Here is a 26,900-nt window from a genome sequence, read left to right on the forward strand (position 1 = left end):
GCCTCTTCCCAGGTGCCCCCGCGCGGCGGGGCGGGGAGGAGAGGGACAGGCAAAGTGGGGAGGGGCGGGGCCGGCGAAGCGGGGAGGGGCGAGGCCAGGAACTGAGCCGGCAGGGAGGGGCGAGGCTGACTGCTGTCGATCTCCCGTGGGCTTTAAAGCCTTGCCCTGTAATTATAATCTTAATTACCTACGCTTAATTAGGTAAGTCTTATACAGTGCATAATGTTGCTCTGCAGCGTGAAAATGTAGATAACACATTATGCGTTTATACAAATTATATGTTAATACGTAATTATATAAAATATTGGTATATTCTATGAAAAACTCCTGAAGAACCATCCCAATATGCCACAGCTTTCCTCCGGGGGCAAAGATCAAGGAAAATTTTCACTTTCTGCTTTTCAGGATGGTTCCAAAGTCTTTGCCTTTATAAGTACTCACTTGAATAATAAATTTATCTAAATCAGTTTACAGTGGTAGGGTGGGAGATTATTTTCTTTGTACAAATCAGCATTAATATTTTCATGTCACATTCTGTTTGATAAGTTCAGCGGAAACGAAATGACTTTTAAAAACTTTTTTCCTGAGACAAATGTGTATATTTAGATACAAAGAAAAAAGTATAAAGGAAAACAATCACAAAAATCAAAAAATAAAAGTTTCAATTATTTTCTTCTAGAGTCAGAAATACAAATATACACTGTGAATCTGAATGGCTGGGTAGAGGGAAATGATCATGTTCAAAAATGTATATATATACATACACACACATCTCCTTTTATGGAGTGGGACAAGAATGAGATTTGGAATCAAAAGTAACTGATTTTAAATTCTTCGCAGTTATGACCTATGAGACCCTTAGACACTTCTATTTCTTCATTTGTAAAGTAGGCATAACACTATTCACCTTGTGAGACTGGTAATTAAGTCAAATCCAGAGTGGCTCTGAAAATACAGTTTCTGATCAACGTCACTGGGGAATTTTTTTACACAAATTTTCAGCCCCCCCTCCTCCCCCACCCCCACCACCCTCCTCCCCACCCCCGTCCCTGGCCTTCTGCAAAGCCTGGGGTTATTCTCCCTGGTAAAGTTTGAGAGCCACTGAAATGGGGTACATAAAGCCTGATGGGTACTCAGTAAATGTAGCTGCCGTTACTACACTGTGATATTTAATCTCCTCTTGTCCTAGTTTTCAGTGAACCTTAAGGAAAGCTTGTCCTTTATGGTCCCTCAATTAGGTTCAGTTCAATAGCATTCATTGAGCTGAAAGTCAGTGCCAGGCAGTGAGTGTGGGAGTAGAGTTCACAGTCCATATCAAGAGATACCAGCCTCCTTCTGCATCACGTGTCTCAGCATCAACTATGAAACCATTTTTTCTTGGCCAGACAACTCCACAGATGGTTTCACTGAGGATTTAACCTCAGTGCTTATCAAAATGGGCTCTTGTAGTCTGAACCCCCAACAATACTGGATACCCTTTGATTAGTGGTAGTGAGCATTACAACTGTCTCAGATGGCGAAAAACAGCAGGCACCTTAAGGCCACCTAGTCCAGTCTCACCCATTTCACAGGGGAGGAATCTGAGGCCTAGGGATAGAATACAGCTAGCAGATGAAGAAGTCTGCAAAGGCATTGGCCCTGCATCTGCTTGCTTTGAGACTAACACCCTGACTCACCATGGTGGTATTTTGATAAATGACACCAGGCGCTCTCACTGGCTTAGACTGATTGACGGATTACAAATAGCCATCTGCCCTTGCCAGGAATGAAAGCAACAGAGACATGCAAGCAAAACCTTCAACAGATTTATTTTACTTCAAATGGAACAGATCATAAACAATTAGACTATCTGCCATGGTTTTTAAACAGACAGTCTGAATGATCCTATCTAGACACACCATCCCATTATAAAAGCCCCACGAAGCAGGACTCGGCTTCCCATGCCTGTAATCCTGTCTACTTGGGAGGCTGAGGTGGGAGGACTGCTTGAGCCCAGGAGTTTAAAACCAGCCTGGGCAACATAGCAAGACCCTGTCTCTAAAGATAGTAATAAATTAAAGCTCCAGGAAGACCTCTACAGTTAATCTGACCCCTCCCTCCCCGGAATGAACACTAACAAAGAGCTGCTACTAATAGCATTTCAAACAGTTACTGGAAAAAGTAATGACTCATTATGTGTTCATTTTTATTTAAAATAATTTAACAAAGGTAGAAATATTTAGAGAAAAAAAAAATCTCTCACACCCCAAAGAGAGACACAGGGTTAACATTTTGGGAGGGAGGCAGAAGGGAATCATGCTATAAACATCTTTCTCTGTCTTTTTAGAATTTATTTATTTATGTTTAAACCTCTTTAGAGAAATAACTATTTCTTGGGTATCAATTGTCTGTGATCAAGGAGTAATCATATTGTTACTAATATACTCTTGACAGCTTTTGGTCATGCAGTTCTGAGCAGTTGGAAGATAAAGTTCTTGGTCATAGCTTCTAATACTCATCAATCTCACCAACAGGTGTGGGGCCTCACTGGAGTTCCCACTTTCATCTTGACCAAGATGATTTACTCAGCTTGTACACAGTGATGCTGCTTGACATTCTGAAGCCCTGGGGAATTCCTCCACACCCTCTGACTTCCTGTAACTGATAACTGAGGCTCGGTGCATCTCTATTTAGCACTCCTCTCACCATCTCATATTTAACTAGTGTTTCCACTGGATTGCAGGAGTTTTGAAGGCAGAGCAGGATTACATCTTTCTCCTCTTTAAAAAAAGAAAAAATACCCCACAGTGCTTTCACAGAGCCTCAAAAGAACTCGAAATATTTGTTGGCATTGTACTGAATGTTCTCAGCCTTTTCCCCCTACCCAGATACAACCACCACAATAAAATTGGAGCAAGGTAGAGAAAAGTCAGTAGATGTTTATAATGAAAGCATAGAAAACAAATCAGATTAAAGCACTATTAACAGCAGACATGAATCGTGGGCTATCCTATTACTAATAACAATAATAGTAACATATAACTGTGAACCTTTATTATACACTAAGCATTTCCTATACATTCCTTCACTTATCCTCACCTATGTGGCAAATGTTCCATTATCCCCACTTTACACATGAAGCCACTGAGGCTGGGAGAGATTAAGTAATTTATCCAAAGTCACCTGCCAGAGAGGAAGGAGCTGGGACTCTAATTTTGCTTTCTCTGATTTCACACCATCCCATTTTTCCAGAATCAAGAACACATGAGCACTCAGGAATATTTCACATTTTAAACTTTATTCAAAAAGCAGCATATAAGATATATCTTAGTCAGCATTAATTCCATGCGATCACCAAACTTTCCTAAACACCAGTAGTAGTAGTAATTTCTTAGAGTCACTGTAAGCTCCTTAACTGTCTTCTAAATCAATAAGGAAAATTAAATTATGTTTTCTAGACTTTGCATTAGTATATTGCATTACTTTCCAAGTTTTCAAAAATTGGTGATCTGAGTAGAGTGAATTCACCTTGTCTAAGCCACTTATGGGCTTAGAGACTCTGTTATCTTAGAAATCTTCACCTTAGAATTCTACCTATTACATTATACAATTAAACTACTTTTTTTCATGCATTATACCAATCAGCCCCTTAACTGAAAAAAGATGACCCTTTGGAAGCTTAGAAGAGAATTTACAACGAATACATCTTTTGCCAGTTCTTTGGGCTGGGATACTAAACATCACCTTATCTATGAATATACTGTGGTCCCTCAGTGAAAGTTGTCACCAAATATTGCAATAAAACTAAGAAAACTTCTGAAGTGGAATGCATATTTCTGCCCAGAAAATGCTAGATGCATAACAGCTAGTTCACTGCAGACAACTGTTTGCTTTAAAATGTAAGCAACGTGCCCAGCTGAGGACTGAAGTGGCCAGAGTGCCTACTTTATCACTTTATCAGAATGGCACAGCAGTCCAACAATTTAGCCTCGAGAGAACAGAGATGGAGAATAAAGAAGAGAAGTGAAAAAAACAAACCAGCCCTTCTGTTCTATATGACCTTCTTTCCCGTTTTGCCAATCTGATTTCACACATAGTGACTCATGGTGAAACAGAGAAAACATGGGAATTGCATTCAGATGTGTAGAGCTTAGTAAGACTTAGTTTTCAACAGCAGCTCATTCTCCAGTAACACTATAGTTGCCTTCCATTTCATTTCACTTAGATTGGCATCTGCACAGCTGCCAAAATTGTTCTCTGTAAGTCAGAGAACACACTCCCAGGTAAACCTTCAAAAAAGGTATTTCAAAGGAGGCAGCTGGTATTCGGACTGCTAGAGAAGGCATTGCCACCTCGCTTCAGACAGAGGATTTCCGCTGATTGCTTTCTGTCGTTTCATCTCTATTCTGCACTCAGTCCCTTGTTTTGTCTTGAGGTCCCTGTTTTCCTGTACCCAACCAAGAGCCAATCAAGAAGTAAAGAGGAGCAAACACGCCCGCCCACTCCCAATTTCCTTTGCTCTGCTGTCTGCCAACCGCAAAGCCGATCGAGACAGAGCCGCTGTCAACTCTTCAACTCAGCTCAGCTGATCGGTTGCCGCCGCCGCCGCCGCCAGATTCCTGAGGCGAAGAACGCGAAGCTGAGAACATGGACGTTAATATCGCCCCACTCCGCGCCTGGGACGATTTCTTCCCGGGTTCCGATCGCTTTGCCCGGCCAGACTTCAGGGACATTTCCAAATGGAACAACCGCGTGGTGAGCAACCTGCTCTATTACCAGACCAACTACCTGGTGGTGGCTGCCATGATGATTTCCGTTGTGGGGTAAGTGGGGTCCCCCTACCCGGGACACCGATCTGGGGAGAGCACAGAGGGGCCTCGGGGTGCAAGATTCCGGGATGTAGAGAGGCTCTCTGACCGCACTCAGCCCCTGCCCTGGCAATTCTGCAAGCGGCCAAGCCAGTGGAAACTTGTTCGCAGGGCGAGGCCGCGGTAACCTGGGATCCCCTTTTCTGCACCAAGGGCTAAGACTTGAGGGGGCCCCTTGAGGAAAGAGGACGGGGAAAATTTGCCAACCGCCGGGAAGAAAAATGAGAGGTCCCCCACCGCACCGCCCCCCACCCCCCGCCCCCGTGCCAGGATCGGGCTCTTGCTGGAAAGATATTTGTAGCGCCCTCGTCTTTTAAAAATAAGAAGAAAAAGGAAAGTGGTGTAACCCTACCCTGGGGCTGGCTAGGACGGCAGGGTGTGGACCCCGGGTAGTGTAAAAAGGGCAACCAAGTGGCGACGCACTTTGTTGGTTTCTCTGCCTAATGCCAGTCACACTGTACAGTAAAGCTGAGCTTGGGATCAAAAGGGTGGGTGTCTCCTGGTGGCGCATCTCCCATTGTGGGGTGAAGGCTGCCATGACTCTGAGAAGATGGCCTTCTGGCATTTTCTTCCAGCAGTGGCCAGGCGTGGTCACTTTCTCTGCCTTCGCTTCCTAGCCTGGGGTTTCAATGTATCAGAAGTCCTTTTCAATACCTGGTACTTACAAAGTATCCTGTATTAAGACTGCGTGTACACCTGCTTTCCTAGAAACCACCTTTCCTTGTAGTTCACCCTTTAAGAAATGCTTCTCTCGCTTATGCATGATGGGTGGTGATATTCTCAATCTTGCTGATTATCTCCTACGCATCTTTAAAGAAAAAGTCACCCTCAGACTTTATAAAGGACACACTTGCCCTTAAATGTCTGACATTTCTATTTCAGGGCAGAGGTAGAGGGAAGAAGGAGCAAGCTGGCTTGGGAGAAAAGGGAGAAATTCACACTTGAACGGTGTGGGAAAGGGTGAACAGGGTGGCTTTTCAGTTGGCTCACAGTTAGTTGGCTTATACATTGAGCCACCTCTCTGTGCCTGGCCCCATGCCAAGCTCCAAGCACACCAAGATGAATCAGACTTGAATTCTGGCCCAGGGGCTCCTGGCAGTTGTTGAGAAGCTAAAGGAGCAAACACACAGCACAGAAGAGAGGGGGAGACTTCACAGTTTCCGAGTATGGTTCACAGCAGTCACCCCCATGCCGAGGTGGAAGCTCACATGTGGGACTCTATAGACGACAGTACAGATCCTTCTTCTGCATTGCTTAAGGAATTCTTAAGGAATTGCACTCTGGGAATGGCTTGGTGTGTAGGGGGCACAGGCTCTGAGTGGACTCGGAACTAGTGTGGCAGCCAAGGTACAAATTAGTCAGGGCGGGGTGGGGCAGGCCCAAGGCCTGAGGCAGCTGCCTTCTGAACCTTCCCTCAGCTCTGTGCTTCAGGCTGCTTTCCTGGATCACTAAATTTCTTTCTTTCTTTTTTTTTTATTGAGACTGAATCTCGTTCTGTCACTGAGGCTGGAGTGCAGTGGCGTGATCTCGTCTCACTAAAACCTTTGCCTTCCGGTTTCAAGCAATTCTCGTGCCTCAGCCTCCTGAGTAGCTGGGATTACAGGCATGCACCACCGTGCCTGGCTAATTTTTGTATTTTTAGTAGAGACGGGGTTTCTCCATGTTGGCCAGGCTGATCTCGAACTCCTGACCTCAAGTGATCTGCCCGCCTCAGCCTCCCAAAGTGCTGGGATTACAGATGTGAGCCTCTGTGCCTGGCCAAAAATTTCTTTTTAAAAATTTTTATTATTTATTTACTGTTGAGACAAGGTTTTGTTCTGTTGCCCAGGCTGAAGTGCAGCACTGTGATCACAGCTCACTACAGCCTCAACCTCCTAGGCTCAAGCAATCCACCTACCTCAGTCTGCCAAGTGGCTGGGACCACAGGTGCGTGCCACAATGCCGGGCTAATTTTTTTTTTTTTTTTTTTAGAGATATGGTCTCACTGTGTTGCCCAGGCTGGTCTTGACTTCTGGGCTCAAGCCATCCTTTCACCTTGCCTCTCAAAGCACTGAGATTGTAGGCAGGGGCTACCGCGCCTGGCCAAAAATGTCTTTAAAACACAATAAGTAGTAAATAGGTTTGCATCAGTTGTTTTTTTTCCCCCTTTCTCTTTGCAGTGAAGCAGGAGGGCATCTTATCTGGTGATCTAGTTATGGAGGTATTTTCTTGAGGTAACTTAGATGTGGGGCAAAGTTTGACACAGACCAATAATAATTTTTAAAAAAAAAGCTTATTTTTTTCAAACATGTATGCTGCCCAGACGAGGCACAAGCTCAGGCAGCCTCGCTGCCTTTGATGGAATCCATTTTTCACTGTGAGGGCCAGGGGCCAGCCCTTTGACTAAATATAGCTCCGTCGGTATTGTGCCTTAGGCCACTAACTCAGGTGGTTTAGGGGTGTTGGCCCTCCTCATTTTCCTTTCAAATAAGAGTTGTCGGTTGTCAATAAAAATTTTGAAGTGAAAAGTGAAAAGTATCCATAAAGTTTTTAAAACTTATGCTTATTTTTAAAAACTTACAAAAGATACAGGCTAGTAGTAAAGGTTCATTTGAAAATTATGTGGATAAAATGTGAAATTTTCTTCATACTTCAGTAAAAGTTTGGTATATAACCTTCAACTGTTTTCTGTGTAACTGTAAACCCAGTCAGTAGTTTTTTCCACCAATTGTTATCTTTTCTTTCTTTATAATTTAATAATATAAATAAAGATTTATTGACTGCTCTGTGTATCAGATACTTTGCAAAGTATTTTACCTGCATTATGTCATAGAAGCCAATTTTTAAAAACTGTTATTTTTTTTAATTATTAAACCTGAGGCTCAGAGAGGTTAAATGATGTACTCAAAGTCACAAACTTAGGCTTGTGCCCTTAACTACTATTCTGTCTTGCTATGAGTCACGAGGAAGAAACCAAACATCTTCAGGGTTAGGGAGCTTCCTTGATTCCAGAACACTTCTCATTCTAAAGAGAACTATCCTCTTTCGGTGATGCTAGTAGATGGGTAGGTCAAAGCAGTGCTGAAAGCTGTTCATCTGGATCCTCCACAGACTTCTCTCTAGTTTCTCAGAGTATCTTGGTAGAGCGTATGTGAAAATGTGACCTGGATAAAAGAGTGTTCAACAGTGGTTCCATCCCCTGCTGGTGAGGAGAGCCTCAAGGGCATTGTAGGAGGGCTGTAGCCTCAGCTCTCCAATGTTGAAAACTGGCTTAGATGAGGATAGAGAAATCTTTAAGATTTCAGGAAGGGTGAGGGAAGAACATAGCAAATGCTGTCTAGATCCAGAAACATTGGAAAAAACTGCCCATACCAAGATGGAGATTAAGAGGGATTAGGATAGAGATAAATCTGTGTTTGAACTTCTGATCAGAAGAGATTGAATTATTTAAAAGGAATAGCGTGAATAACAGGTTAGGAAACTTGCATTTTGCTGGAAATGCCTTTGGATCCTTTACATTAAGAAGGAAAAGTGTCTAAGATTGAAGTTGCCATAGCTTACCTTCTGCATCCTTGATGTGAGACGTTTTGGGATAAAGATATTCTTTTCACATCACACAAAACAATAGAAGTCTCCACCGTGATCTTCAAAGTAAAAAACAAAGGCAACACCTAATTGCACTTGCAATTTAAGTATTAAGCATGTGATACATTCTACTTGTGGACGAGAACTTCTATATGCTTAATAGAATGCCAAATGATTTGAGCTGGAGAATTCTGTTCACTGTGTGTGAGCCATGGAACAGCAGCATCCTTCACCTGAAAGCTTGTCAGAAGTGAAGCATCTCAGGCCCCATTTCAGACCTACTAGGTTAGAATCTACATTTTAACAAAAGTCTCAGATGATTCATAGGTACATTAAAATCTGAGAGGCACTGGATTGGTCTGGCTCAAAAGAAAATTTAAATAAATATATCTATATGCCCAGGTGTCACCTTCCATGATTCAAAATGAATAGTTCTTGGCAGGGTCCAGGCATCTGTTGTTTTTTTCTTTTTCTCTAACTTCCTAAGTGATTGTGATATACACCCCTAGGAGAACCACTGATCCTCTTGAACCCTGTAACTTTCCGAAATATAAAAGCTTGAGGTCACAGGCTAATTGGAACTAAAGCTGCTAATAATAGGAAGTTAAATATTTTTTCCATTTTAAGCCATATTGCAAATTTTCTAAAGCTCTTGATTAACCAAATTCAACTGCATCCCTGACTCTTACAACATTTGCAATACTGTTGCTGTCTCATTCTAAAAAGTTCTTTCCTGGATGGGTGTAGTGGCTCACACCTGTCATCCCAACACTTCAGGAGGCAGAGATGGGAGGATTGCTTAAGGCCAGGAGTTTAAGACTAGCCTGGACAACATAGTGAAACCCTGTCTGCAAAAAAAAAAATTCTTTTCTGCTGTTAGAACTCATATTTTCTGGTGTGGCCTTAGAATCACCAACCACAAACAGAATTTGCAACATATAAAAATGCCTCTGCTGCTTCTCCAGCAAGAGAGGTGCATTTATGCTTGTGTATATACATTTGTGCCTCCCCATTTACATAGAACCATGTAGCTGCTGAAGGAATGAACCCGTGTTTTCTCAGTTAAGTAGCTCCTCACCATGTGGCCCGATCATTTGGCCTATGGAGATTTTGTAGGAGGGTAAAATTGACAGCTGCCACTTTATGCTTTCAGTTACTCAAGATTATAAGGAGTTTCTGGAAGGCTGGTAGTTCTAAGTTTGAAAAGAGCATTAGTGTAATCTTTTCAAAACGAATATAGCTCAGTGGCTCTGTAATATGTTCTAGGCCTGTGGCTCCCAGCATCTGGTTTTATGAAATGTTCATATTGTTTATACCTTTAAATGCTGCAAAGATGAAGAACCGAGTTTCCAGTTGGTAGAGGAAAAAAAGGGTAAGGCAACCCTGGGATGCTCTGGATCAGAATGTATTAAAATGATTATAGATAGAATGAGTTGCAGTCTGTTTATACTAAAGCGAGTGGAAATGTTTTTGAGATTAGTCAGCTTCAACACCAGTTCTACAACATTACTCTTATTTGTGTTGCTTCATTCATTGAATTAACAAAGAGTATGAAGCACTTACCAACTTCTCAGACACTGTTAGGAGATAGTGAAGAATAGGAGAGCTGTGTTTTCTGCCTTCACGGAAAGGCAGCAAGACCACACTGAACACATGATAATTTGTATACAAGTATAGCAAGTCTACAGAAATACACACCTACATAAACACATCCTTCTCAACCTGACTTACCTGATCTCCCCTGTTCATTATTATTCCAAATTCCAAATCTCTCAGGTGTTGGGAATAGGGGAGGCATTGAGTACGTAGACAGGAGAAAGGTTTATTAAATTTTACTTATCCTAACCCACAGCTCAGATCCTTCTATTCCATTGAACAAATACTGAGCACCTACCATGTGGCAGACACTGTCTAGGCCCTGAGGATACAGTCAGGAGTACAACTCCACCAGCCTTCCCAAATCCTCCCAGAATTCTCCTGCCCTTCCATGCACATTGATTTGCTCTTGAAGCTGGCATCTGTCTTCCTCTGATGGCTTGTGTGTTTCTTCTGAATACAGAACTTTTAAGAGGTCTGTCAACACACGGTAACATTGTAATCTAAAAATCTTTATCTAGGCCAGGAGTGGTGGCTCACACCTGTGATCCCAGCCCTTTGGGAGGCCGAGGAGGGTGGATTGCCTAAGCTCAGGAGTTTAAGACCAGCCTGGGCAACATGGCGAAACCCCATCTCTACCAAAAACACAAAAAATTAGCCTGGCTTGGTGGCATGCACCTGTGGTCCCAGCTACTCGGGAGGCTAAGGTGGGAGGATCTTTGAGCCTGGGAGGTGGAAGTTGCAATAAGCCAAGAACGCACGCCACTGCGCTACAGCCTGGGCAACAGAGTGAGACCCCATGTAAAAAATAAATAAATAAATAAAAATAAATCTTTAATAAGGATTGTTTTTCATTAAATAACCTCTGACAGAATGTGTGTGTGTGTGTGTATATATATATATATATTTTTTTTTTTTTTTGAGACAGGGTTTCACTCTATTGCCCAGGCCGGAGTATGGTAGTGCATTCGTGGCTCACTACAGCCTCTAACTCCCTGGACTCAGGTGATCCTCCCGCCTCAGCATCCTGAGTAGCTGGGACTATAGGCATGCGCCACCAGCCTGGCTAATTTTTGTATTTTTTTTTTTTTTTGTAGAGAAGGGTTTTTGCCATGTTGCCCAGGCTGGTTTTGAACTCCTGGGCTCAAGCAATCCTCCTGCCTTGGCCTCCCAAAGTGCTGGGATGACAGGCGAGAGGTATGCCTGGCACACCTTTGACACTATTTATGTAACTGTATTTATCTTAACTTCTCCTTTCCCCTCCCCGTCCAGCTGTTGTTTTTTTTTTTCCAATGTTGCCTGCTACTTTCAGCCTTTGGTTGGTAGTTTCTGTTTCCTTTCCCTAGGTAAGGATTTGCAATGATTCTAGGTAAGTGTGCAAATATATGAGTGTATTTTGGATTCCTGGCCCCCTGTCTTAGAGAGGAGAAGCTCTCAATCAGCTTAGGGACAGAGAGCTCTGTACAGGAAATCCAGTTCAAAAAGATCAAGACCATTCTTGACCTACCCACTTAATACCTAATTAAGCGTCAATATTGGAAATGTTTTATTTTTTTATTTTTTTTATTTTTGGACAAATGAATTCTATCCTTATCACTCAGCTTCAGAAAACTTAACCCTTAATACCGTCCTCTGTCTCTTGAATTGAGCGTGGCTTCCTGTTCCTAAGAATGCCTTCGAATCCTGTAATTTTAGGCAACACCTTCAGGCTAACAACTCAGGTTTGCAAGCATTCATCATTGATGTATGATAGGATTTCCTGGCCTTCCTTCTCATTATGCAATTTGCTAAGGAGACACCTGGAAGGCAGAAAGCCCTGCTTCTTCTAATCTGCTTCATATCTCATTGGTGCAGCTTCTGCTTGTCTCAGAGGAACAAAAAGAATGCAGACATTGGGGGTTAGTGAGGGGTAAATAGACAGGAAACTTGTGGGAAGGAAGTCTGTGTTACCAAGCTCATTAGCATTTGTCCAGCCTCTGTCTTCTCTCCACAGCTCTGTAAGAATTTGCCATGTGATAGTTCTCAGTAGCTTTTGTTTTGTTTTTTTAAGACAGAGTCTCGCTGTATCACCCAAGCTGGATGCCATGGCAGGATCTTGGCTCACTCCAACCTCTGCCTCCCAGGTTCAAGAGATTCTCCTGCCTCAGCCTCCAAGTAGCTGGGATTACAGGCATGCACAACTACACCTGGCTAATTTTTGTGTATTTTTTTTAGTAGAGACAGGGTTTCACCATGTTGGCCAGGCTGGTGTCGAACTCCTAACCTCAAGTTATCCCGCCACCTCAGCCTCCCAAAGTGCTGGGATTACAGGTGTGAGCCACTGCACACCTAACTTTTTTTTTTTTTTTTAAATTTACTAAAATCATTCAAGAAGAACAGTTTGTAAACAAATATCTTTCCACTTTTGTTCCCTGAAAAGTATTGATAAGAGTAACTGGGTTGCTAATTGTTGAAAGCATGTATGTTGAGGATACATGAGGATTCATTACACATTATTCTCTCTACCTATGTATATGTTAGAAGTTTTCCATAATGAAAAGTTAAAAAGGGTTTAATGAAGTCTAATCAGAGCTTTGTACACAACTATTATTTGAAGCTCTATCACTGTGGGAAGCATCAGATTTATGGTTTCTAATCCAAGTCCAACCTGTTGTTTATTAAAAACAAAATAAAATCTGATGGTTCCTAAGGCATGTCTTAGTATGAACACTTTTAACATGCCAACTGCTAAAAAGACAATGGTTGGTTTGGATGCGAGTGTTTAGTTTGTGCCAAATTACACAGGATACAGTAAATATTTAGGAAATGGCAAGAATGCAATAAATCCTCTAGGCCTTCCTAATTCAGTTGGTTAGGAAAATCTCACTATGACCTTTCTGTAACAGAAGACAGGCTCAGTTTTAACCTACTGTACAATCTGTTTTATTCCATGATCCTTAGGCCCAGGAGACACTGTTCTCATTTACTCAAGACTGATTTATGTCTAAAGCCCACATTTATGCCTACAGTCAAAAATCGCTCTTCACTTTGAGAGGCTGAGGCAGGGGATCACTTGAGGTCAGGAGTTCGAGACCAGCCTGGCCAACATGGTGAAACCTCGTCTCTACTAAAAATACAAAAATTACCTGGGTGCGGGAGGCTGAGGCAGGAGAATTGTTTGAACCAGAGAGTCAGAGGTTGCAGTGAGCCAAGATCGTGCCACTGCACTCCAGCCTGGCAACAGAGCAAGATTCCATCTTAAAAAAAAAAAAAAAATTAAAAATTAGCCAGGCATGCTGGCACTCACCTGTAGTTTCGGCTACTCGGAAGGCTGAGGAACGATACTTGAGTGCAGGAGATAGAGGCTGCAGTGAGCTATGACCGTGCCATCACACTCCAGCTTGAGTGACAGAGGAAGAACCTTTCTTAAAAAAAGAAAAGAAAAGGCACACGGAACTGGGCTCTGGTCAGAGAGTAAAGGCTGGCTGAGCTGAGACTTGAAGGAGGGTGGAGTGAGGCCTGTGCACAAACTATCCTCTCTGCCTGATTGACCTCACCCTGAGATGGCCAAAAGGCAAGGTGAGTTCTGGGGTAGATAGAAACCCTGAGTGGATGGGGGTGCAATCAGGAGATGGTGTGACAAAGCTGGCAGGTAGGCCAACTGCTAGCCCTGAGAGTTCCCTCATGCTAATTACTAAGGCACTTCTTCCTCTCCTAGCAGATACAACCTAAGCCAAATTTTGGCCTTGGCTCGTGGAGTGTGTGACCTGGATTCCAGGCTCCACTTACCCCCTCAGCCAGGCACCAACTCCACAACTGTATACAGTGGCCCTGGCTGCAGAGGCAGCAGGGGCCAGACCCTGCAAGGCCTTGTAGAATGTTTAAAGAATTCTGTTTTTAGTTTAAGAACAATGAGAAGCAAGAAAATGGTTGAGTGGGTTCATATTTGCAGTGATCCCTCTGGCTGATTAAGGACCACAGACAAACATCGCCAATTTAGAGAAGTCCACCGTGAGTAAATTGTTCCCCACTTTTTCAGTGAGTCAGCTTTCCTCAGGAACCACACTTCAAAAATAGCTTTTTCGGTTAGAAAATTGGAACTCAGTGCAAAGCTGCCTGCACTCCTCAGGAAATATTTTGCTGCCTCTTTGGTGGTTCTTTTTGGCCTTGCAACCTGACAGGAGTCATCAAATGTGGCCTTGAGCTGATGCGAGGATTTCTGTTATGGCAAACTTTTATTGCCAACTTTGCAATTGGTGGCCTTGGACATATTTATTAACTTGTATATTCCTGAGCTTGCTTATGTGTAAAATGAGGTAGGTTAGCAAGATCCTTCCTAGCTCTAAAATTTTGTGAGATTTTTTTTTCCCCTTTCGGTAACTTGTGGTTAAACTATAGATATAGCTACTGAATCACGTTGGCAAGTTTAGGACCTGTATCCATAGCCACCGTGTTTCAGAGAGAAATGAGAGTGTAGAGGGATTTTCCAGGATGATCCTTGGTTACAGTAGGTTACTTAGAGTGTGGGGGAAATCCCTAAAGCCGGTTAACAATACAGAATGGGATCTACTGTGAGTTGCTGCCACAACTGGCACCCTTGTTTTCTTGTTTCTCCCCTGGATCCCTTTGGATATGTTTCTTCACTTCTGTGGGCCTCAGTTTAGTTATCTGTATAATTGGACTAGACTGATTCATCTTTGAAGACTGCTACAAAATTGATGGGATTCTAAACCTTTTTACAACCATAAATGACTGCCCTAGAATGTGTAACTGTTATAGGGAAAGATTTATTATTTATTGGAATGGGGTAATACATGTTCATATTTTGAATATGTATAGTTAAAATATATAAACATATGTATTAATATATTTTTAATTTCACAATAGAAAAACATAATGGTTTTTGAGTTGCAAAACTAGGTCCTATTTCTCCCTTCCCTCTCATCGTCCTTTGTTCTTTTTTTTTTTTTTTTTTTTGAGACAGAGTCTGGCTCTGTCACCCACGCTGGAGTGCAGTGGCACAATCTCAGCTCACTGCAACCCCCACCTCCCAGTTTCAAGTGATTCTCGTGTCTCAGCCTCCCAAATAGCTGGGATGACAGGCATGCATCACCACACCCAGCTAATTTTTATATTTTTAGTAGAGATGGGGTTTTGCCATGTTGGCCAGGCTGGTCTCAAACTCCTGGCCTCAGCTGATCCGTCCACCTCGGCCTCCCAAAGTTCTGGGATTACAAGTGTGAGCCACCATGCCTGGGCCTCTTTCTTACTGAAGGACTACCAGTAAGTGAAACTCCACCCAGCAGACTCCAGAGGCAGTTGTCTACATGAGAGATGGGTGGCATATTTGTGGAAAGCTTTGTCCTAAATGTTTTTTGGGGTTTGTCGTGATTAGTGTGATAAACAGCCCAACTGTTGACTAAAAAGCACCTCAGGCAAGAACTGGTTCCCAAATTTCTGAGAATTTCTGTTAATCTCTAGAGGGTGTGTGTGTGTGTGTGTGTGTGTGTGTATGTGTATGTGTGTCTATGTCTTATTTTGCTCCAAGTGCAGGTAAGTGCCAGGGCATTGGAGTGGTATACATTTTATCAGATATAGAAGAAAATCATTTCTGCTCAGAGTAACTTTGTTAGTTTTTTCCATCTTGGAAACTTGGTTACTTTCTAATTATAGACTTGTTGTTGGGCAGATTATGAACTAAAACCAGTTCTATAGAACTTCAAACCGTGTTCTTTTCCCTTGAACGTGAACAACTGGAACAGGTGAAAGCAAATTTGGAATTGCTTGAGTTAGGCCTGGATTTTTCATTGTTCTTTGTCCTAGACTTTAGGCACTCAACTTAAATATGTATTTTACTTGTCTAGAGGAAAATAAAAAAGTTTGACATGAATTTTATTATATGCTTCACTTCATGAATTATTATTTTAATAAGTATTCCAGAATGAACTGAGTAGGAGCCCTTCTTTGATGCTTTGCTGCCAGCCAACCCTCTCCTACTTGCGGGGTGTGCAAAGGAATTTCCTTAAATTTCAAAATTTCAATCCTCCATTTGAGTTTTTTGTGTTGATTTGATCTTTACTTGTCTTTTCTTTCCTTTTTTTTTTTTGAGATGGAATCTCGCTCTGTCACCCAGGCTGGAGTGCAGTGGCACAATCTCGGCTCACTGCAGCCTCCGCCTCCCAGATTCAAGCAATTCTCCTGGCTCAGCTTCCTGAGTAGCTGGGATTACAGGCACTTGCCACCACGCCCTGCTAATTTTTGTATTTTTAGTAGAGACAGGTTTCACCGTGTTGACCAGGATGGTCTCGATCTGCTGACCTTGTGATCAGCCTGCCTCAGCCTCCCAAAGTGCTGGGATTACAGGTGTGAGCCACTGTACCCAGTGATCTTTTCTTTTCTTTTCCTTTTCTTTTTTTTTTTGTTAGAGACGGAGTCTCGCTCTGTCACCCAGGCTGGAATGCAGTGGCGCAATCTCAGCTCACTGCAAGCTCCACCTCCTGTGTTCATGCCATTCTCCTGCCTCAGCCTCCTGAGTAGCTGGGACTACAGGCGCCCACCACCACGCCCGGCTAATTTTTTGTATTTTTAGTAGACATGGGATTTCACCATGTTAGCCAGGATGGTCTCGATCTCCTGACCTCGTGATCCACCCGCCTTGGCCTCCCAAAGTGCTGGGATTACAGGCGTGAGCCACCACGCCTGGCCGATCTTTGCTTTTCTTTATGGCTCAGAAGAAACATTTGGGTAGGTTATAGGTCAATGTCAAGGATTTATAAAAGGGTTTTTTACATTCAGGAGCCTTTCCCCAATTCCATTTGTTCATTTTTAAATATCAGGGTTTTTTTTTTTATTCATCAAGGAATACATAGCCATTGAAAAAAATATGAAAATAAAAATAAGCAAATGGAAATAAACTCCCCTTATCCTACTATAATGTAGTCTTTGGTACAATTTCTCAATTTCTCTAAGTATCTTTGTATTTTTTAATTGAGACAGGATCTCACTCTGTTACCCAGGCTACAGTGTAGTGGCACAATCACAGCTCACTGCAGCCTTGACCTCCTGAGCTCAGGTGATCCTCCTACCTCAGCTTACCAAGTAGTGGGGACTATAGGTGTGTGCCACCACACTTGGCTAATTTTTGTGGGGTGTTATTATTTATTTATTTTTTTTTTTGGAGAGAGAGGGTTTTGCCCTGTTGCCTAGGATAGTATCAAACTCCTGGGCTCAAGCAATCCATCTGCCACCTCGGCTTCCCAGAGTGCTGGGATTACAGACGTGAGCTACCACACTGGCCTAGAATCTTTTGTGGTCTGGGAATTAGTTATATTAATCTCTAAGAGTTTCAAGGCCTCTTTATTCACTCTCCACTCTCTACAACCTGCTGAAGGGGATTGTGGTTTTGACTCATTAGATTCTTTCCTTCCTCAGTCGTATAAGGAAATTTTTGTCTTTCCCAGACCAATTCTGGGGTTATCTCAGAAGACAGGGAATAATCCAGATAAAATCAAATAGGAAGAAAGAAAAGTGCAGAGAGGCCAAGTAGATAGACCCAGATAACACAGAACCAAGAGGAGGGGGGAATCGGGCAGACAGAATGGCACATGTGCTGGGTATTGGGGAAGCTTGGGGCACTGGGGTGCTACAGACTGGCACAAGAGGATCTGGAGGATGAGCAGAAAACCAGGGTTTGGATTGGAGAAGGAACAGTTTTGCTGTGGTTCATCAATTGAAATTCCATTAATGTTGTTGGCAAGATGGGACAAGTAGAGATGGACTTTTGTGGTTGGCCTGTGCCAAGCGGGGGTTGTGGGTTGGAGAGCAGCTGCTTTTATATTTTTGTATTTCCTTTTTTTATATATTCATTTCTGATTATGAAATAATATACTAATTATAGAAATTTCTACTTCTTCTTCTTTTTTTTTTTTTTTGGAGATAGAGTCTCACTCTGTCACCCAGGCTGGAGTGCAGTGGTGCAATCTTGGCTCCCTGCACCCTCTGCCTCCTGGGTTCAAGTGATTCTCCTGCCTCAGCCTCCCAAGTAACTGGGACTACAGGTGCCCACCACCATGCCTGGCTAATTTTTTTTTTTTTTTCCGAGATGGAGTTTTGCTCTTGTTGCCCAGGCTAGAGTGCAATGGCACCATCTCGGCTCACTACAACCTCTGCCTCCCGGGTTCAAGCAATTCTCCTGCCTCAGCTTCCGAGTAGCTGAGATTACAGGCTCCCACCATCAAGCCCAACTAATTTTTTGTATTTTTAGTAGAGACGGGGTTTCACCATCTTGGCCAGGCTGGTCTTGAACCCCTGACCTCCGGTGATGTGCCCGCCTCAGCCTCCCAAAGTGCTGGGATTACAGGCATGAGCCACTGCACCCAACCCAGGCCCAGCTAATTTTTGTATTTTTTACTAGAGGTGGGGTTTCACCATTCACTCTTATTTTTTACTAGAGGTGGGGTTTCACCATGTTGGCCAGGCTGGTCTCGAACTCCTGACCTCAAAAGATCCACCCACCTCGGCCCCCCAAAGTGCTGGGATTACAGGCTTAAGCCACTGCGCTCAGCCTAGAAATTTCTACTTCTGAACTATCTAACTTGTATGATAAATCCACCTAACAGAGAATGCATTATGTATTACAGTTGCTTTTACCCACTCAACATATAATGTCTTCCCATATTATTAAATGCACTTCAATGTTTTAAAAATAGCTGTGTATACAATACCACAGTAAATTGTTGGCCATATAGGTTGTTTCTGAAAGTTTTTGATCATAAATACCACTAATATCAACACTGTTACAGCTCAATCTTTGCATTTTTGTTTAGTTCTTTAGACTATATTCTGAGGAGAGGATTTATTGGCTTGAAGGGTGTATTTGCAAGGATTTTGAATGAAATAAGCAACTTATTATTGTAGAGTTTAGTTTTAAATTATGTACAACTGGCTGGGCACGGTGGCTCATGCCTGTAATCTTAGCACTTTGGGAGGCTGAGGGGGTTGGATCACATGAGGTCAGGAGTTCGAGACCAGCCTGGCCAACATGGTGAAACCCTATCATTACTAAAAATACAAACATTAGCTGGGCGTGTTGGCGGGTGCCTGTAATCCCAGCTACTAGGGAGGCTGAGGCAGGAGAATTGCTTGAACCTGGGAGGCAGAGGTTGCAGTGAGCCGAGATTGTGCCATTATACTCCAGCCTGGGTGACGAGTGAAACTCCATCTCAAAAAAAAAAAAAAAAAAAAAAAAAATTGCAACTGCTCTTGCCATTGTTTAACTTTGTGCATCTTAATAGAAATTTTTAGCTTTTTCAAAGCAGTTTGACATTGATTTTATCCCTTAATTTCACCCATTCAGGTGTGAAAAGCTTTCACTCTTAATTTAAAAATGTTCAAAATTCCTTTTATGCTTCAGTAGGCAGAAACAGAGAGCTAAAATTTAAAGGAATTTTTGAAAAAGAATTGTTTATCCTGAATATGAATCCCAGTATGAGCATGAGTTCTTCATCTCTTCCATTTCAGAGAAAGTAAGCTCTTGGCATCACCTTCCCTTATCCTGTCTTCCCCCATCCCTCTTTTCAAATCAGCAATGTTACTATTCAGGGCATGAGGAAAACACACTACCCTCTGTGTCCTTCCCAAGTAAAATCCTCATTAGCCTCTAGGGTAAAAAGTTAAATAACTCATTGTACCAGCCCACCACAGATGTCTTGTTAAGGGTTTTGTATACACAGTGGCTTGGGGTGGGCGACTATAATGCCCAAAACTTCATCTAAATTTTTTCTTCTTCTTCTTCTTCTTATTATTATTTTGAGAGAGTTTCCCTCTTGTTGCCCAGGCTGGAGTGCAATGGTGCGATCTCAGCTCACTGCAACCTCCGCCTTCTGAGTTCAAGCGATTCTCCTGCCTCAGCCTCCCAAGTAGCTGGGATTACAGGCATGTACCACCGTGCCCAGCTAATTTTTGTATTTTTAGTAGAGACGAGGGTTCACCATGTTGACCAGGCTGGCCTTGAACTCTTGACCTCAGGTGATCCACCTGCCTAGGCCTCCCAAAGTGCTAGGATTACAGGTGTGTGCCACCATGCCCGGCATAAATTTCTTCTACATAATGTGTTTCCTCCATTATCAATAGTAGTGTAATTGCTATCACATACTAAACATTTGGCTTATATAAGAATGAATCTGGAACTGTGTGCTTGAAAATCTGCATTGATAACTCATCTCCTAATGATACTTTGGGCATTTAAAAACACTTATAATGAACTCTCTATGTGAGGAATCATAAACTCAAATACCTCCATGGGGCAAGCAGATTATGTAAGAGAGCGATTCAGGCCAGCTATTAGAAAAACAGTGATTAGACTTGGCATGGTGTGACTCATGCCTATAATCCTAGCACTTTGGGAGGCCAAGGTGGGTAGATTACTTGATGTTAGGAGTTCGAGACTGGCCTGGCCAACATGGCAAAAACCCACCTGTACTGAAAATACAAAAAATTAGCTGGGCATGGTGGCATGTGCCTGTAATCCCAGTTACTCGGGAGGCGAAGGCACAAGAATTGCTTGAACCCGGGAGACGGAGGTTGCAGTGAGCCAAGATCGCACCACTGCCCTCCAGCCTGGGCAGCAGAACGAGACTCTGTCTCAAATGACAAAAAAGAAAAAGAAAAACAATGATTAATAGCACCTCACTGTGGGCCTCTGTGTGCATGATGCAGTAGAGACCAGTGTGGACTGGGGCTCAGTGGAGAGCGTTTGTTCTGCCTGAATGAGCAGACACTCAAGCCAGCTGTTGACATGTGGGAAAGTGGGCCTAGCACTGTTAGCTTTTCTTGTTCCAGGAGAACAAGAAATCCCAAGTTTTATGGATTTTTTTTTTTTTTTTAAATACATGGGTTTCAAGTAAAAGTTTTTTCAAACACTGTACAGGCCAAACAAAAATGTGACTGTAGACTGGATGTAGCCCAAGGAGGCCATTATGTAGCCTGCATTCTACATTCATCCATCATGAGCTTCTATGAGGATTTAAATAAACCCTTAGAGCTAAGAAAACACAACCTACTGTGTACTAGAGCCCAGGATGTATGGAAGCTAAACATAGTACCTTCAAAAGAAGTTTTAGTCTTCAAAATTGTGGACCTCTAATGAGATAGGGACTACTTTGATGGGAACTGCCTGGGGTGTGATCTCAGTTCCATCTTTTTTTTTTTTTTTTTTTTTGAGACAAGGTCTCACTCTGTCACCCAGTCTGGAGTGCAGTGGTGGAATCTTGGCTCATTGCAGCCTCAACTTCCGAGGGTCAAGCGATCCTCCCACCTCAGCCTCCTGAGTAGCTGGGAGCACAGGTGTGTGCCACCACACCTGGCTAATTTTCATATTTTTGTAGAGATGGGGTTTTGCCGTATTGCCTGGGTTGGTCTTGAACTCCTGGCGTCAAGTGATCCTCCCACCTCGGCCTCCCAAAGTGCTGGGATTACAGGTGTGAACTACCATTCCTGGACTTCCCCACCATTTTCTAACCTCTGTGCCTTAGTTTCTTCATTTGAGAAATGAACTAGTAGTATCTCCTTTATAAGATTATGAGAAATCAAATGAGACAATTCGGATAAAGTATTAAAGTATTAGTAAGTTCTCAATAACTGTTTTTACTCCTCTTTCTCCTTTTGCTACTTCTATTGCTGAACTAGTCACCCCTCATTTTTTCTTCCTCATATTTCAGGTTTCTGAGTCCCTTCAACATGATCCTGGGAGGAATCGTGGTGGTGCTGGTGTTCACAGGGTTTGTGTGGGCAGCCCACAATAAGGACGCCCTTCGCCGGCTGAAGAAGCGCTACCCCACGACGTTCGTTATGGTGGTCATGTTGGCGAGTTATTTCCTTATATCCATGTTTGGAGGCGTCATGGTCTTTGTGTTTGGCATTACTTTTCCTTTGCTGTGTAAGTGAACTTGAGTTTTTTCTTCCATCATAAAAAAAATGTAGGAGCAATTATCCAACGGGAATTCCATAAGCTGTTTCTTATGTGCTTTGGCATGTCAGCAAAAGTGTCAGAATTTTCTAAAACAGCTTTCTACTTGTTATCCAACTAGACCCAGATAACACAGAACTGAGGTCAAGAACTATGAGGTCATTCTTTTTTTGTTGTTGTTGTGATGGGGTCTACTCTGTCACCCATGCTGTGGTGTTATCTCGGCTTACAGCAACCTCTGCCTCCTGAATAGCTGGGACCACATGCGCACACCCAGCTAATTTTTTGTGTTTTTGGTAGAGACAGGGGTTTCACTGTGATGCCCAGGCTGATCTTGAACTCCCAAGCTCGAGTGATCTAGCTGCCTCGGGCTCCCCAAGTGCTGGGATTACAGGCGTGAGCCGCTTGGCCCAGCCGTTTGTCATACATTCTTATGGGGACAAACAGTAAACAGAACAAAGACAAATCCCGGGTCATACAGCAGGAATGTGGCATAACCTACACTAGACCCCAGATTTGTCTAATACGAGAGTCTATTGTCAATTTTTAAGTGCCATTCCTATTGTCCTGATACAGAAATGAATGTATTTATTATTTGGAAGTAAACTATTTATTCTCCACTTGCTCAGGAGATCATAACTAGTGTTCAAAGTTTGGTAAGTCTATAGGAATAATTGGCTCAGAATATAGGTACTAAATACTCAGATTCTGGTGAGGAGATCTAGATATTCTCTAAGTTTTACATGAATTATTTACTAAGAGTCCAAACACTTGAAGCCTGAAATAGAGAAGAAATAAAATCCCAGCCTAATCAGCAGAAATCTGATTAAAATTCTAGTGTATTAAGTGACAGGCACATCCCTTTAACTTTCAATAACATTTGACATGTGCATTTATTCCACTAAATGAAATTATTTGCTTGTTTAGGGCTTTGTTAGATTAAGTCCAGAATATTTATGGATACATCCCATACCCTATTGGATAAAATATTTGAGTCAACAAATTCAAACATTTTTGGAATTTTCTTCAGGTTTTCTGTAGGTGCTATAGGCTTAGTATTTCAATGACACTATTTAATCAAACAGCTTGCTAATTTTAATACCTTTCCACATCAGAATCTGAGACAGGCCAGTGTAATGAAACGTATCAGAGGTAGACAGTTAAGAGTCCTGATTTCTATTCTTAGACTTGCTGGAAACCAGCATGTGATTTGGACCAGTCATCCTATATGGGCTGTAGCTCACTCATCTCTAAAGTAAGGAGATTATCTAATCTAATAATCTAATCACTTATCTAATAAGTGATTCCCAAACTGATAATTGTGAGGCTCATCCAGGATACTTTTTAAAAATATAAATTTCCCAGCCACATCTTTATTTTGTGGGTCAACAGTGGTACCCAACGATGTTATGTTTTTAGAAAGCTCCTCAACTCTTTCTAGATCCTCCAGATGAGTCCACATCAGTATTTTTCAAAATGAGGGTCCAAGATCCACCTACATCGGAATCATCCGGAGTCATTATTAAAATAATGCATTCTGGAGCCTTCCCTCAGTTGTAATAGTCTGAATTTGGGGTGGTGGAGACCAGGAATTTGCCTATTTAACAGGCTTTCCAGGTGATTTGAACGTACATGGAAGTTGTAAAACCACTGGTATAGATCATATGAGAGAGGGTTACCTGTTTAAAATACAGATTCCCAGGCCTGTCTCTTTAAGGCTCAGGTAGAGGAGGTCCAGGAAAGGCGACAGGGAATCTGTGGTAAAATAAGCAAGTCTGGGGAACAGTGGGCTATACAAACTCTGTAAAGCTCTTAGGTTTTTACATCTAGAATTCTATACCCAACACTTTGGGTAAAGCCTCTGGGAGGCACTTTACAAGTGACCTTTACTCACATGCTCCTGCAGGGAACAAGATACAGATAATCCCTGAATTGAGCAAGAGTTATTTTCTGGAAAGCCTCAGGTAAGTTGATTTTTTTGGTAGGATAGAATCCCATTGATTCACTCTGAATTTCAGGACATTTAAGTAGCATCTGCAAGGTGATGATGTCAGTGCATGAAGGAAAGGGTATGGCTTCCAGATAATGGTCCTTCCTGTTGAATACAGCATTTTCCTTTAATACAGGAAAAGAAAAAAAAAAACTGTATATGACTTGATGAAGAGCTTTACATAAAGTCCAAGGAGCCATTTGAAGGCTTGGATCAGTTAGAGAAGCAGACTGGACTGTAGCTAACTAAGGCAGTTTACTAATAGTGTGAAGAGAGGGAGTGTAATATTGATGTGGCAAAGGAGAATTATTGCTTTGGTGTTAACCAGGTGTCACTTCTCTGCAGTGATGTTTATCCATGCATCGTTGAGACTCCGGAACCTCAAGAACAAACTGGAGAATAAAATGGAAGGAATAGGTTTGAAGAGGACACCGATGGGCATTGTCCTGGATGCCCTAGAACAGCAGGAGGAAGGCATCAACAGACTCACTGACTATATCAGCAAAGTGAAGGAATAAACATAACTTACCTGAGATAGGGTTACAGCAGAAATTGAGTTGCAGTTTGCCCTTGTCCAGACCTACTTTCTGCTTGTGTTTTTGAAATAGGAGGTGCACGTACCACCCAATTATCTATGGCAGCATGCATGTATAGGCTGAACTATTATCAGCTCTGATGTTTCAGAGAGAAGGCCTCAGAAACTGAAAGAAAACCACCACCCTCCTATTGTATCTGAAGTTTTACGTGTGTTTATGAAATCTAATGGGAAATGGATCACACGATTTCTTTAAGGAAATAAAAAAAATTATGGCTTTTACAGCAACAATACTGTTACAGGAATAAAAAAATTGTCAAGTATCAAGACCATACAAGTAAATGAAAAGGCTGTTAAAGTAGATGACATCATGTGTTAGCCTGTTCCTAATCCCCTAGAATTGCAATGTGTGGGATATAGATTAGTTTTTATTATTCTCCTTTAAAAATCAAAGATGATCTCTATCACTTTGCCACCTGTTTGATGTGCAGTGGAAACTGGTTAAGCCAGTTGTTTATACTTCGTTTACAAATATAAAGATAGCTGTTTAGGATATTTTGTTACATTTTTGTAAATTTTTGAAATGCTAGTAACGTGTTTTCACCAGCTGGTAACTGTTGCAAACTTAATGTCATTTTCCTTAAGATGGTTACAGCTATGTAACCTGTATTATTCTGGACAGACTTGTTAAAAAACAAACAGACAAAAAATAAAACAAAACGAGTTCTATTTACCTTGCACATCTTTTGTTGTTACAGTGAAAAAAAAAAATGGTCCAAGAAAATGTTTCCCATTTTTGTATTATTTAGTTTTTAACTGGAACATTTAGAAAGAAGGAAATAAACGTGCATTTTATTAATTCCTTAGAGACACAAAGAGGACAATAATAGCTGATCTTTTGAAAGTTGAAAAACGTCTTTAGATGACCAAGCAAAAAGACTTTATAAAATGGTAATGAAAATGGAATGCAGCTACTGCAGCTAATAAAAATTTTAGATAGCAATTGTTACAACCATATGCCTTTATAGCTAGACATTAGAATTACGATAGCATGAGTTTATACATTCTATTACTTTTCCTCCCTTTCTCATGTTTTTATAAATAGGTGATAAAAATGTTTTGCCTGCCAATTGAATGATTTCATAGATGAAGTAGAAACATTTAGGTTTCCGTTGCATTAAATTGTGAAGACAACTGGAGTGGTACTTACTGAAGAAACTCTCTGTATGTCCTGGAATAAGAAGCAATGATGTGCTGCTTCTGATTTTTCTTGCATTTTAAATTCTCAGCCAACCTATAGCCATGATCTTTAGCACAGTGATATCACCATGACTTCACAGATACGGTCTAGAATCTGTACCCTTACCCAAATATGAAGAATAAAATTGATTAAAGGTTTTTTTGGTGAGACTTTATTTAATGCACATCTGTCTTAAATACCTGAGAAACCTGGCGACGACCCTATGAACAGTGAAGATGTTCTACATAGCAAACTTTACCTGTTTCAAATACTGTTTAGTGAAGCTTGAATACCTTATTAACTTGCAGCCAGAATAAAACAATTCTAGTGGGATCCTATTTTTAAGTCTGACATGAGTATTATATACACGTTAGCCCCTTCCATTTTCTACAAGGTGAATTCTGGTGACAAAATACAATCAATTTGGAGAAATTAATAAAAAAAAAAGATACTTGTAATTACTCATGGCCAGTGGTCAATTCTAGAAAGGTAATAATAGAAAAATATAACATATAAATATTATAAATTATGATTACATTTGAAAAACAAGTTAAAATCTGCAACTAAGATCTTTAGGCTTGGGTGGTAGAAAAAGCATAATGTGAACTGCTTCACCTCTTTTGGCAAAACCTGTGTATTGAGGACATAAGCTATGAAATTGGATCATCTTTTCTTCTTGTATATCTAAGATAAAAACCCTCTTACAGCACATTTTGAAATTCCTGACTTTATTAATAGGGTGGCTATAAAACAAATGCATAGGGGTGTTCTAGAATTTTTTTTTTTTTTTTTTTTTTGAGATGAGGTTTCGCTCTTGTTGCCCAGGCTGGAGTGGAATGGCACAGTCTCAGCTCACTGCAACCTCTGCCTCCCATGTTTAGGCGATTCTCCTGCCTCAGGCTCCCAAGTAGTTGGGATTACAGGCATGAGCTACCATGCCTGGCTAATTTTGTATTTTTTTTTTAGTAGAAACGGGGTTTCGCCTTGTTGGTCAGGCTGGTCTTGAACTCCTGACCTCACGTGATTCACCCACCTCGGCCTCCTAAAGTGCTGGGATTACAGGCATGACCCACCACGCCGGCCTAGAATTTCAACTACTAATTTACATTAAGTTTTTAATTGTGTTTAAAGTGCTTTGTCCTATCAGAGTTTAGCCTCTTAAATGTAGTATGTGCTAGACACTT

General features: G+C 41.8%; 1 protein-coding gene across 1 annotated transcript; it reads left to right on the forward strand.

Moving 5' to 3' along the window:
* Positions 1-4,600: 4,600 nt before the first annotated feature.
* On the forward strand, positions 4,601-25,874 carry ARL6IP5 (ARF like GTPase 6 interacting protein 5). The gene is made up of 3 exons (XM_045385892.2): positions 4,601-4,802; positions 21,704-21,921; positions 24,287-25,874. The coding sequence occupies exons 1-3, from the start codon at positions 4,627-4,629 to the stop codon at positions 24,457-24,459; spliced, it is 567 nt and encodes a 188-aa protein (XP_045241827.1). The 5' UTR covers positions 4,601-4,626; the 3' UTR covers positions 24,460-25,874.
* Positions 25,875-26,900: the final 1,026 nt, after the last annotated feature.

This window comes from Macaca fascicularis, chromosome 2 (genome assembly GCF_037993035.2).
Source record: "Macaca fascicularis isolate 582-1 chromosome 2, T2T-MFA8v1.1".
Lineage (NCBI taxonomy): Eukaryota > Metazoa > Chordata > Mammalia > Primates > Cercopithecidae > Macaca > Macaca fascicularis.

Coding starts and splice junctions, on each gene's coding strand:
- ARL6IP5 (XM_045385892.2), top strand. CDS start 4,627: ATGGACGTTAATATCGCCCCACTCCGCGCCTGGGACGATTTCTTCCCG. Junction 4,803..21,703: donor ATGATGATTTCCGTTGTGGG/GTAAGTGGGGTC, acceptor CTCATATTTCAG/GTTTCTGAGTCCCTTCAACA. Junction 21,922..24,286: donor CATTACTTTTCCTTTGCTGT/GTAAGTGAACTT, acceptor ACTTCTCTGCAG/TGATGTTTATCCATGCATCG.